Below are 13,387 nucleotides of genomic sequence, written 5' to 3'. Positions count from 1 at the left end.
ACTTCTGACACCAGTCTGGCGGGAAGCAAACTGAATTCCCAAAATGCACTTCCCAGTATGCTCTTTTCTTGCCATTTGTGGCTCTTTTCACTTAAGAAAATCTTATTTTTAATCACACATTTTATATTTAAAAATAAAACCTGCTTTTCTTTTAATAGCCGAGTCAGTTGACTTGAGACTGACTTTTCCTTGCTTTCACTATTTCCCACTACAAATTCTCCTATGCATTTTAGTTCGCTGTAGGTTCTGATATGAGGCTTGAAGAGTGTTTGTTTTTGTTTCAGTGATCTTACTCTACTGTCAAACTTGGGGGTGGCCCAAACAAAACACTGCATGTTTCAGCTTTGGATACTTTGAAATTTACTTATGACTGCATCCACAATGTGCTAAGTGCTTTCCCAACCTGCAGGAGGTGATAGCCTTTGCCCTAATGAGCACATGGTTACATTAGGACTTTTATGCTGCCATGGAGAGTGTACAATGTAAATGAGACCTGACAAGTCCGGTTTTTGCCCATAATCCAGATTTAAGAGCAAGCTTTTACCAACCCTAAAACTAATAGAAATATTTGTTTTGTTTTAAAATAACACAAATATTCTCTTTTAGTGTTGGCAATCCACGCACTGAATTACTGTGCTGATGCATAAAAACCTGAAAATAAACTTGTCTGGATACTAACAATAAACAAAAGTGAGAATAACTAGTCGACTTCCATTGTCCAGACTGAGACCCACGGAGAATAAACAGCCATAATGAGTGAAAGTGAATTTTAAATGTCTAAAAATCTGAACAATTTCCAGTAATCTAAAATGCTTCAGGAAACTTAGATCAGGAAATGACTTATGTACAAATACATGATTTGGAGCCACATGGTGTCCCTTTTGAATAAATTATTTGTATTATAGTAGCACAGAGAGGTGCAGATTGTGACTCGGGGTCCGTTGTGCTGGGCTTTTAACAGCGCTTGAGACATTCCTGATAGAAGAGCTTCCAGTCTGAAGTTTGGAGTGAGGCACTTGAGCATGGCTCCAATAACTAGGCTACTTGCGGTGGAGCAGCCTGCATTCCTGGTTTTGTTTCCCTGATGCACCGTCCTGGAAGTACTCCTTTTGGAGGCGAGGAGGAAGTTGGGTATCCCTGTTCCATTGCTATCTTTAATTTTAGATATCCCCCTAATGTGGTGTATCAGAATGGCAGCATTGGCTCAGATGAGAGCATGGAAATGAGCTACTATCCACCACCACCGCAGTCTGATTCTGTCTCACCACCATCTCCATCCTACCCAGAGGACAGCCTGCCTCCACCACCCTTGGATTTTAGGTAAACCTCCGAGACCTGTTCGGCCACAGAGAAATAGTAGGTGGGGCAAAGTGATATGTTAGTGGGTTTCACTAGCTAACTAAGTACTGTATTGAGACCCGAGTGAACCTGCCTGTCAGTAAAGTGTACAAAGAGTATGACGACCCCTCCTTAATGTTTAGTTTCGGTTAACATAAGTAAGAGTCCTAGTGAGAGAACACCCGTCAGTATAGAGTCATAGAGTTTAAGGCTGGAAGGGACCACCAGATCTAGTCTTACCTTGTGTAAAACACAGGCCACCAACTCCCTCCAGCACCCACACACTGAACCCAATAACCAAAATTAAATCCAAGTATTACAGCCCACAGGAGATTACACTCCTATGTGCCACAGGCAGAAATAGGAAGGACCAAGATACATCAGTGCCCAAGGACTCTCCCAACAGCAGGGAATTGATTAAGTGACATATACCCAATGATCCTGGCAGCATGTGTATATGTGTGAGGGTCGCTGCAGAGGAAGGCAAAAACCCCCATGGTCACTGCCAGTCTGACCTGAGGAAAAATTCCTCCCCAATCTGACATATGGTGATCAGTTAGACCCTGAGCATGTGAGTAAGAACCAGCCAGCCAAGCACCTTAGAGCGAGAATGCTCACTGCCACCTCAGAACCCTGGCCCTTCCTGTCCAACGTCCCATCTCTAGCCATGGCTGTACCTGATGCTTCAGAGGAAGGAGATTAAAAAACACCCCAGAACATGTTTTGAAAGGGGAGGGGAATCCGTTCCTGACCACTGCAGGTGTCTGGCTGAAACCCGAACTATGAGCTTTTAGGAACATAAGACATAAACTAGAAGCGAGCTCCAGGGCTATTGAACCCTGTCTCCTACGATCACAAGCAACCCCATCATACAATCACACTCTTAAATTTGTCCAGCTCTCTCTTCAAATTAATTAAATTAAAGCCCCAAACTTCCCATAATACCCTAACAGGAGAGCATTAGCTCACTTTTCTTACTCTGTGAATTCTCCATATGTATGAAGCACCCATCCTCATAGAATCTGGGTTCCATTAGACAATCTCGGCCCAGTTTTGGGTGCCCAGTTGATCTGTCTCCCTCTTCAAATACAAATGCTTGAGAGCATGTGGTCCTGCATCCCGCAACAGCACTCTGCACAGAAACAGTCCCTGTTACTGGGTTCCTACACTGTCACCACTTTCCCCTCTGATCTTTGCAAGTGCAGGGTGTAGGTGCTCTGAGACCTCATAGTTCGAGTTCTTGGGGCCCTAGTGTCTCCTACAAGGTCTAGAGCATCCTCATTGCCCCAAGACATCAATGTTCTCCAGGATCCGGTCCATTGCACACCAATTCCAGAATGGCCTGATATTGGCTCAGTTATAGAGGTCAAAACGAGAGTATCTTTTAACTAGTAGGAACCAGAAAAGTGTGGCAAGAGTAAATACATAGAGGGAATAGGTGACTGCCAAATGCTATAGTGCTAGCTTGACTAAAACGTATCAAAAGGCAGCATAGCTTGTGAGTTTGAGTTGCAAATACAAATCTGTCACCGCCTGAGACAGGCACGCCGTCCTGCGGCAGCTCTCTAGGCGAGAGTGGAGATGGGTGCTTCCGATAAAACTTGTCCTGGTTTAGGCAATTACTTAAAGCCATGGCTGTCCCCTGAATCTCTTATTTGAGAAAAAGGGTGGAGGTAAATCGACCCTTCATTATAAAACGACCAATAGTCTCCATGGCGTATCAGAGGAGCACCATAGGCTGTGTGTTAATTTGCCAGGTTTTGAGGCAAAAGCATTCTGTTTGCTAGCATTCAGTGTAAGCTTCCTTTTACCAATATGTAAGCTGGTAACATAGCACTTTCTGGGCACTAATGTTTCCTGCGAATGGAAAGTTGTATTCAGTCATTTATGAATCCATATTTCCCTTCAGTGTGTATTGGATCCCATTACCGTTTTTTCCTTAGACCCTTGACAAGAGGTGACAAATCATCACCAGTGCTCCAGTAAAGAATCAGTGAATGTGTTAATAGCATAGAAAACAAGAACTAAAGGTTACCTTGATAGACATCCCTGCTTAGCAGCTGAATGGATACAGAATGACTGGCATTTCTCTAGAAGATTCTGAGCTGAGAGGGCAGTCTGGCCTCTGGCAGAGAGAGATTTGGTGTTTGGCTCGTACAGTATACTGTTACTGTGCGGGCTGATGGGACATCCGATAGTGTTTCTCTCAGCCGCAGTGTCAGCTGTCAGTTCTGTTCTCCTAGCCAAGAGTAATGCAGCAGGATAGTCAGCACCAGGGCCCTGGAGAACTTCAGTAAAAGCTGGGAGTTGGAGGTGAAAGCTGGACAAAATCCTCTCTGATTACATAAACTCAATCTAATCTGAGCTCAAAGCTAATGGTACTATCTCTCTCTTTCTCTGCCCCCACCCCCAATATTACTCTTTCCTCCTGCAACAGCTACCCAGTAGACAACCAAAGAGGTTCTGGTTCTGGAGGACAAAAAAGATCCAGCCTGGTCAGTCCAAGCCATCCTCCACCAGCTCCTCCAATTGGATCCCCACCTGGTGCCAGGCCAGGCTTCGCTCCACCTCCTGCTCCTCCCCCACCACCACCAATGTCGGGAGTTTCCCCACCACCTCCTCCTGTAGGATTTCCAAATTCAGGGATGCCGTCACCACCATCTCCATCCTCCTTCCCTCCTCATCCCGATTTTTCTGCCCCTCCTCCTCCGCCACCACCTCCAGCAGCAGAATACTTTGCTGTACCTCCACCACCGTCACCTCAGCCAGCAGATGGTGCTCCTCCCCCTCCTCCCCCTCCTCCCCCTCCTGGCCCCCCACCTCTGTCTTCCAGTGGCATGGATGGTGCACCGGCTCCACTTCTGTCTCCAGACTCCTCGGCCTCCAAGCCAAAATCTTCCTTGCCGCCTGTGACTGATGCCAGAAGTGACTTGCTTTCAGCGATCCGTCAAGGTAAGCCCTGGCTGTGATTTTTACATATCCTCTTTCCCATAAGCCTAGCTATTCTCTCTTCTGAGGGAGATTCCAGGGCACGGAAGCACAGAAGCCATCCCATGGGCAGCACTGCTGCTGGCTTGCTCCTTGTGACACATACCTCCTGTAGATGATCTAACCCAAAGAGAACCTCAACTCCCCTTTTCACCCCGATGAGGGTGCCCTCTAGTTTTAAACCTTTGCAGATTGCCCCGTAAGAATCAATGCAGCTCCCAAGTTGAAATCAAACTGCCTTTAGAGAAGCAACACATAGCGCTTGCGAGGAGTATGGGAAGCCAGCTCCTCTGGCTTCCTCCAGTCGCCCTTGCTCCAAACCTATCCAGGCTGGTCAGTGGTTTGACCTGTGTGCCCCCTTCTGTGCCAGGCTGGCCCAGCGCACTCCAGGCATTGATCAGGCCCTGCCCAGGGCTATTCAGAGCACAGCATTGGAGCAACAGTTCTTTGTAGACCGCATGAAATATCCCACCGTCAAGTGACCGCCTCTCTGGCTTCTTCCCCTTGCCAGGCTTCCAGCTCCGCAAAGTGGAGGAACAGCGGGAACAGGAGAAGCGGGACGTTGGGGGCAATGACGTGGCAACGATCCTCTCTCGCCGCATCGCTGTGGAATACAGTGACTCCGAGGATGATTCTTCGGAGTTTGGTGACGAGTGGTCTGATTAACCATGGTCCTGCTCCCCACGCTCCTCCTCACTGGCCTGACCCCTTTCTTAAAGAGCCAAGTACTTCCTAGGTTGCCAAAGCCTTTTAGCTTTTCCTGTCTCCTCCAGTAACCGAAGATGTACTAAGGGGTTTCAACAAATCCCCTTTGGCATGACTTGCACTCACCTTTCCAAAAGGTCCCCCGCAAGATGCTGTGGGTTGCAGTGTTGTTTTCCAGCAGGAGGAGGAGTGGTGCTTGCTCATTAAAGGAAACATAGACCACCAGATTTGCAATGCCACAGAACAAAACACGGTTAAAGAGCCTTTGGGATGGTTTGGTTTTTTTAAAAAATAAAGATCCGTGACCCTATTGCAGCCAAAGGGCTCTTCAGGAGGGCATTTTCAGCCAGTTTTCTCATTGCAGCAGCATCTAGGATATAGTGGACCTAACTCTGTCATCCTCTCAGGTTAATATTGGGAGTAGTGCTAGAAAATGAGCTTAAAATGTCTCCTCTTCCAGACTGCACCCCATTATTAAATAATCCTTGGAACAATCCTTTTTTTTTTTTTTTTTTTTTTTGGTGATGGAAGCATCATTTTTCTAGCATTTCAAAACGAACCTGCCTAAAAAGCTCTCTCAAGCTGTGGGGTTGCAGGGTGCACTACATGGAAACCTGGGGTTAGGTTTTCTTTAAAAGCTGCCTCTACCCCCTCCAATAGCCTGGTTTGAGCCTCCACAGCTGCTGAAGGAGGCTGAACTAAGAGACGCAGCCTTAGGAAAACGCTAACCTGGCTGCCCAGTCTGGGTGTGCAGGGGCATTACCAAGTCAGAAAGTTTCCCTCCTGCCTCTGGTGTGCTGTGGAAACTAAGCAGTGACAGCTAGGGCTTGCTAGGTTCTGCTGTGCTGGGAAGGTTTTCATCTGTTACCTAGTGAGCTCTGCAGTGTGTCTAGAGCAGGAGATGTAACCAGTGGTATTGGGTGCGGAGAAAGGGAGCTCTGAGCACCAAATAGGCTTCAGGCTCATTTGGTGTTCAGTGTGTCTACAATTAACTTACCAGCCAGGGCAAGGAGGCGACGCATCAGTGTCTCATTTGGCCTATTCAGGGCAGCACTTTGGTCAGTTTGAGTACAGGTGCTTTTCATTGAAGCCGATGGCGTACTTTATGCGGGGAATTGAGCAGCAGAAAATGCCAGTATTTAGCCTATGCTGCTGTCTCCTACCCTGGTGGGGAGGGTTACATGTGGTGGGGTGTCTCTGTGGACTGAGTCAGCCATCAGTAACATTATATCTAGCCCATCTTTCCACTACTTCGCATCCATAGTCCAGTAGTTAATGCAACCTTTTCTGAGAATTATCTCCTTTACCAGATAAACTTACAAATTCCTGATCTGCTCCCAGGAGTTGCATTACAGGTAGGGGTGGAAATGAGGATTTTATATTAGCTGACTTAGGTTTTATTGTTTTTATTACATTTTTAAGTTGAGTGCAAGCACCTCCAACAGGATAGATACAAAAACCTCTCTGTAGCAGGTGCTTGTTTAATATCTTATCTGGGCTTGACTGTCGAAGTCTCAGTCAGTGTGACATAAAAGAGCAGTTCCTAAGTTTTTCACAGAGATCCCAGCCCATGTGGTTCATGGATCCAGCTATGGGGAGAGAGACCATGCAGATGGCCAACTCTCCATTCTCTGCTCTGCCTTTACTTTTTTGAAGTATTTTGCCAACATGTGCCTCTCCTTCCCTTCCCTCTATGACTTGCCTTATTACTGCTTTTGTATATCAAAACAAAGATGTCACTAATACATGGGACACAAGATACAGCCAGAGGTTGCCGTATTGCCAGGAAAAAAAAACCCTCTTGGGTTTTTGTTTTTAGTGTTTTAAATTCTCGCTTTTCTGGATTGTTGCTATTTTCTTCAATACCTTTCCCTTTTTTAATGTTTGAAAGAGAGAATAAATGAAGTGGCCTAGATCTTAGGTTTCTCTGGAGGCTAGGGGACCACGTTTTTCGGTGCAGGTGTTGTCAAGTTCCAGTTTGACTGGAAAGCACCAGTGAGGTTAATTTATTAAATCTCTGCACTGCTATATTTTGGCAGCAAGCCAAGTGGGTAAGGTAGAATCCTGAGAGCATAGGGCTGGTCTTCATTATGGGGAGATTGATGCTGCTGCAATCGATGCAGCAGGGCTTGATTTAGCGGGTCTAGTGAAGACCATAAAGATGCTAAATAGACGGCACAGCACTCTTCATTTGACCCTAGTATTCCAGGTCTCCGAGAAGGATAAGGGAAGTTGGCGGGAGAGCATCTCCTGTCGCCGCAGCATAGTGAAGACACCAGGGTAAATTGACCTCTAAGTTACGTCGACCTAAGCTTCGTTATTCACATAGCTGGATTAGCGTAATTTAGTTTGATTTACCCCCATAGTGAAGACGAGCTCATAGGCAGTGAAACTTACACTACTTTCTGATGGGACAAGAATATGAGAGCAATGTTAGTTCCAATCCTCCAGTGCCAATAAGCCATAATGCACTCCAGGGCACTGGAAATTAGGAACACAAAAATTCCATACTTGGGTTCTTTTAAAATTGCTTTGGCTCCACCTGGCCCCATTTCATGAAGGGGAAGCTAATATTCCTTTCATTTGAAGCTTTGAAAGGTGTGATATCCCGTGTGACCTTAAATGGACAATCCATCTGTGTGCAAGCCACCAGTTGGATTGTGGAGAAAGAGGGGTGGTGCCAGATGGTTCTGGACCATTCTCCTGGCTCTGTCCAGTGTTGTTCTAAACATCTATGCAGTAAAGTCTACCCCTTTGTGCTGGGTGGCCATAAAGAAGCAATGCCCACTTATGCTGATCAGAGATCCCATCAATAGAAGGAACAATGTTTTCTTTATTCAAGTCTAGTTTAAAAACAATTGTGCTTTTAAAGTCATTGGGGTCCTTAGGAGTGGATCTGAAACATGGGTCCTCAACCTGGGGGGAATAGTGGGAGGGGAAGAAAATACGTGCCAAGAACAACCTCTCTGCAAGATGGTTGTACCCAAATGGCTCTAACTGTAGGGCTGCTGACCTATTCATGCAAGGGGCATGTGCTTGGCTAAACAGCCTCCTGGTCACTTTGTTGGTTTCGCGTGTTCTTAACTTATTTCATATGACCATAGAGATAGGTACATTCCAAACAGCACAGTGGAGGGAGCTGCCAGTGTTTCACAAATCTGGGGATAAGAATTTTAATAGGTGTCCAGGCACGCCTTTGTATTTCTGTCCAGTCTAACCCAGGTTGCAGGTCATGCAAATCCAGTGCAGCCTTTAGCCAGTGCTTTTATTGGGAGTCATTTGCCACTGGATCTGCTGACATGCGTTGTCACTTCACAGAGCATGTTTGGACAGGGCGGGTTTTCTTTCCTTTCTGATCCTGGTTGTGTTCTCTCTCTCTTCTCAGCTGTAGTGCCTGGCAGCTTCTCTCAGCCTTCTCCCCTCTCCCCCCACACACTTGCACATAGGGTATGCCTACTACAGGTTTCCAGGGCTCAGCCTGGAGGCTCATCTGCAGTCAGTGACCTTCATTGGTTCTCCTCTCCTTATCAGTCACAGTGCACCAGACCAGAGCCAGGGAAGGGGCTCTTGGAAGTCCTAAATGGCCAAGAAACTGTGTGAAGTATAACTTCATGAGAGAGAATTGCAGTCCATGGACTTCTTAAATATGCCTGCTTTAAAAGTACCTGTCCTGGATGGGCCAAGCCTGTCTCATAGCTGCCCTGGGTCAGGTTTTCTGTCTCTCTTGTTGTTTTACAAAGCCTTGAAGTGGGATGTGGATCAGATTTTATTACTGTATTAACGTTATTCCTTTTGATTCATTTTAGAAACTAACCCATTTTTTTTCTTGTTTAGAATGATGTAGAACTAGAAGAGCCATGATGCTTCTGAAGTGCCTTATTTCCTATATGATATAAATATATTTATAAGAGTAATTATTCCATTTGTAACCTGGGGGTCTACTCTGTGCAAAAGTTGTGTTGGTGGGGAAGAGATGCACCATGTCTTATAAGGAGCCAAATGAGTCTTACGGTGTCAAAGGAAAAGGGGTGTGGGAAAGGATTCTCTGGGTTGTGAGCAATGGGGTTTACTCCCTTTCAGACCAAAGGAACGCAGAGAAGTATCAAAAACTAAACCCTGTTAAAGTCTCTCCAGCAGAACACTGTACGTCTTTGGCATCGAGGTTAACAACTTGTTTTACCCCACAGAGTGAACATTGACAGCCGGATTTTGGTTTGTTATGCCAGTGTAAATCAGGATTAACACTACTGGCTTCAGTGCAGTAGTTCTGCCTTTCCATTTATGTATCTGAATTCGGAATCTGGCCTTCTCTGTTTTTCCTAGTAGTGCCTGTTTTCTATTTTCCTCTGTCAGGTGCTGTTTAGCCAAGTTTTCATACTGCTTTTTTATAGTCTGCTTGGTCTCTTCCCCTCCTCCCCCCCCCCCCCCCACCCCCTGATGAAGATCCTATTTGCAATTTTTGTAATGTACATGTAAAAATCTTCGTTTTTTAAAAATGTAAACTTTAAAAAAAATCTTGATAAAACCTTTCTATCCAATCAACACCTGTGTTCATGTCAGTTTGGAGTCCGGGGCTAACAGGTTGGGAATGATGCCTGTGGGTGATAGAGGGCAAAGATCTGACCCTTCCATTATGGCCTTGAGGATGGCGGTCCCATGAGAGATTGGGTTTTGAGAAGCTCTTATTATGACTGTTTGAGAGGACTTGAGAGTTACCAACAGACAGGCAAAACCAAACTGAGACTACAATTGCCACCCATACCCAGCTGCCGAGACTTGTTTATCTTTACCTAGAAGTTCCCCGGCCTAGGAGTAGAACAGGAGTATCAGAACAGGATTATGGGTGATGCCATGTTAACGCCTCGTGTCTGTGTAGCCAAAGTGTCCTGCGATGTATCCCTTTAAGGCCATTGTGATGCAGGAGCCCAGCAGTGCTGGAGCTCTGAGTCTGGAGCCAACTGTGAGAGCTGTGTTAATAAGAGCATTAAATCTGTCTCTGGGTTTACCATCCCAAGAGTCTACAGATTCCAGAGCCCTTTGCAAACATTATATGTGCAAAAATCTCTTCTTCCACCACTGAAATGCAGCTGCTTCTGGGGTGGAAAAGTGCCATCTCTGCAGCCAACTAGTGCTTGCCATGCTGCATAAGTGTTAGGAAAGGAAATGGCATCTAGGGAGTGAGGCAAACCTCTGCACAGACAGAGAAGAATCTGTGGCATTTTTCCCAAGAGCAGAGTTACACAGGGTTTGCTTTATTTTAAAAGCTGCTGAACAGGCCCACTTACAATAAACGGCGTAATGCACAAATCAACTAGCATGGGTGGAGGACTTGCAGCCTAGCCCCATTGTGCTTGTGATGCTCTCTCATGGACTGTCTTGCAAACGACTTGCTGAGTAAACCTATTGCACGAATATGTTTATTTCAGATTGCGTGGGAGCAATGAAAGCCTTTGTCTCAAACTCTGTCCCACTTCTACCACAAACTTCAGGCCTGAATTGCTAGTATGTAGATTTCCTATCGACTTCTGTGTTCACAAGCACATGTTGCAGCATTGTGCCTTTTCACGCTTTGCGGCTGATACAGTCCCCGCTGCAAACCCTTGTTAGACTAATTTGTGGGTTATTCCTGCCAGCTCCAGAATGAGCTTCCAGCACAGCTACTGCAGAGCTACTTGTGAGAAGGGTTGGGAGAAAGAAGGAAGGGTTGTTTACGATTGGCCCCTACATCCCAAGCCTGCTAGGCACCTTAGAAATTCACTGGCTATCGGAAAAGCCCATCTTGGACATAAAAGGTGCAGTCTTAGCTATGGCAGCTTGTCCTAGAACTGGAATCTCAGTGTGCCTCTGGTTTGTCATTAGCAGCCAAGGCCAGAGTAATGTGGTGCTCCTGTTTTCAAGGGGAGAACCAGATATACGAAAATTTCATGTTCTTGCAGTTACTAATCCCTTCCTAGTTAGCTTTTCATTTTCTAAAGGCTGCTGACCTGCAAACTCTCTGATAGCAGCAGTCTCCCCAGTCAGTCCCCAAAAATGTGCACAACGCTGATCAGTGGAAAGCTCTTAATACCAGATTCTCCTCCCTATGGATCCCATCATCTACTGTCCTTGTAGTTGCTGTATACGTTACCTGGAAGGCTGTGTCGTCCTGAACTGGGACAGCCTGGCTGCAAGGATAGGAGTCTTGCAAGCTGGATTAGACCTTGTGTATGTGAGAGGAGACGGGATGATTTGCTGTGTGTGGAGTGGGCAGTTCTGGGCAGCTGGCTCATCAGTCTAGGGCTAGTCCTGGTTGCATCATGCAATGTTACAGCAGAGCCCACACAGACGTGATTGAAATCAGAAGGAAGTGCACCTGCCTTCCAGGAAAACTGCCACAATTTCTTGTATTTTTGCCAAGCAGTGCAATCAAAATGATCTCTCATCAGTTATGCACCCCCCCTCCCCTCCCCAATGTTGCGGGTTCAGTTCAGCCTCCCTGCAACCAGTACCCGAGCAGTAAAGGATATAGCGACAAGGTTAATTGTGCACTGGTGCTTTGCATTTCAAAGTTCTCCTTTTCATTAGCCGTGACTTCCTGAGCAAGAACTGCTCACTGAGGCAGTTGTGAGGGTCTCTTGGGTCTGCCTGTGCCTTGCAACTCTGGCCCTGTCCAAAGCATTTGATGTGTGTACGTCTCTCTTTCCATGGAGTTCAGTGCTAAAGCGCAGCTGGCTGGGATGCTGCTTCACAGGAACCCAGGTCTCCAAAGACCCATTTAATTTTCTCCTTCAAGGTGGTGTTAGCAGCACCAAGAAGATGCTGCCGGCTGCCTTGGACAAGTGGGATGTCGGTCCCTTCCACTGCTGACGTCATGTTCTTTCCCTTAATTCCCCCTCTGGGACCAAGGCGAGAGCAGGCCCTGCCAGCTTCGATCAGTGTTAACAGCCTGCTCTCCCCATGTGTGGCAGAGCAGAATGCTGCCAATGTCACCCCCTTTCCAAGGCCAGATTCATTATTTAAGCATCCAAGGGCGGTGGGAGAGAAGTGGAGGGAAGGATTATCTTCTTCTGCATGTGTAGTCCCTCCAAAGCACCCATTTCCTTCTCCCTGCGATCTGGGTGTGCCAGGAATGTGGGATCAGCCCTTAGCAATGGCTGGCTTCTTTTTGCTGTTGCCTATGCAGGCGGGTGGGGAAAGGAAATAAGCTCCTGAGCCGTGTATGGCTTTATCTGTAACTCTTCCATCTGCTCGCAGCGGTGCACAAAGAACTACAGGGTGCCTGAGGAATTAGGTATTTGGAGCTAGCGCTTCTGCAGTCTGGCAGCACAGCAGCTCAGATGCTTTAACAAAGGCCAACTCCTGCATGGGGCGGGCTTAAGGCAGCAGTTGTCAAGCTCGTTTTGTGGAGAGGGCCAAGTCACACTTTTAATTGCAGACTGTGCTGAATTTGCATGGCCCTGGCCCAAATGCACAGCCCTATAACCACAGCAGAACTCCCACTGCAACCGAGAGGAGGTTGGTATTGAGCTGGAGTGTAGAACGTGACCCACGATTGGTACTAGAGAGCTGTTCTTTCAGCAGTGCTGATGTTGGCTTCAATGGGGAGCTGTGGGTTCTCTGCACCTCTGAAGCTGGGCCCCAGACTTGTAGTTAGCATCTCATTCAGCATCACCACGCCAAAAAAAAAAAAGGGAATCTCTGTTAAAGGACCACACCACTGTCTCTGCCCTTTGTTTGTCTAGCTGTGTGGGTGCAGTCACCTGAGCTGTGGGCACAATTGTGGTAAGTGTTCAAGTGGAGTGCATAATTGTAACCTATGTTTGAAAATCCGGTGTGCTTAAAGCACTATCATTAGGCTTGAGAGTCAACATCCCATTGAGATGAATAGAAGTATTTCACATTTCTGAGCTACCGGTTCTGGCTGAAGGCTCCTAACGATGAGTGCGAACTTGCTTTGTGTCAGTTTAAGCTTTGTTTGCATGTGGAAGGCTTTCTTCACAACACTTATAACCTGCAGCAACAGTGTCACTCAAACCATCCTGCTGATCCCACTCCCTTCAGGTGTCGGTAATATGCTGGCAGCTGGGGGACTCCTTTTGATCCTCCTTTGACTCCTTTTGATCGTCTCCTGCACACCCAGCTTTGCCTTCTTAGGAAGCAAGGCTCAGCAGATCATGCCTAGTCTTTCAGCTCTAGGTTGCTTATTCAGATCTAACTCAGACTAGTAATGAAAGCTCTTCAAGTGTCCTATGTGAAATGAGCTTCTACTGGCTCAGTTTGTCTCAAACAAGCAGTGCCATCAGCAGCCGTGGAAGAGCCAAGGATTGAATGGGGACATGGAGAATGCCCATTGCTCTTGGCCACAAAAGCTGCCCCT

The 13,387-nt window shown here is 46.7% G+C and overlaps 1 protein-coding gene across 2 annotated transcripts in view; it reads left to right on the top strand.

Moving 5' to 3' along the window:
* The window catches only part of WASF2 (WASP family member 2), a 41,302-nt gene extending 31,729 nt beyond the window's left edge, over positions 1-9,573 (top strand). For both annotated transcript variants that reach the window (XM_073317975.1, XM_073317976.1), the window contains 3 exons: positions 1,165-1,320; positions 3,776-4,290; positions 4,838-9,573. In XM_073317975.1, the coding sequence (XP_073174076.1) occupies positions 1,165-1,320; positions 3,776-4,290; positions 4,838-4,992 (826 nt within the window). In that variant the 3' untranslated portion in view covers positions 4,993-9,573. The remainder of the gene's footprint in view (positions 1-1,164; positions 1,321-3,775; positions 4,291-4,837) is intronic.
* The last annotated feature ends 3,814 nt before the right edge of the window (positions 9,574-13,387 follow it).

This window comes from Lepidochelys kempii, chromosome 19 (genome assembly GCF_965140265.1).
Source record: "Lepidochelys kempii isolate rLepKem1 chromosome 19, rLepKem1.hap2, whole genome shotgun sequence".
NCBI lineage: Eukaryota > Metazoa > Chordata > Testudines > Cheloniidae > Lepidochelys > Lepidochelys kempii.
This window is presented reverse-complemented; position numbering and strand designations above follow the sequence as displayed.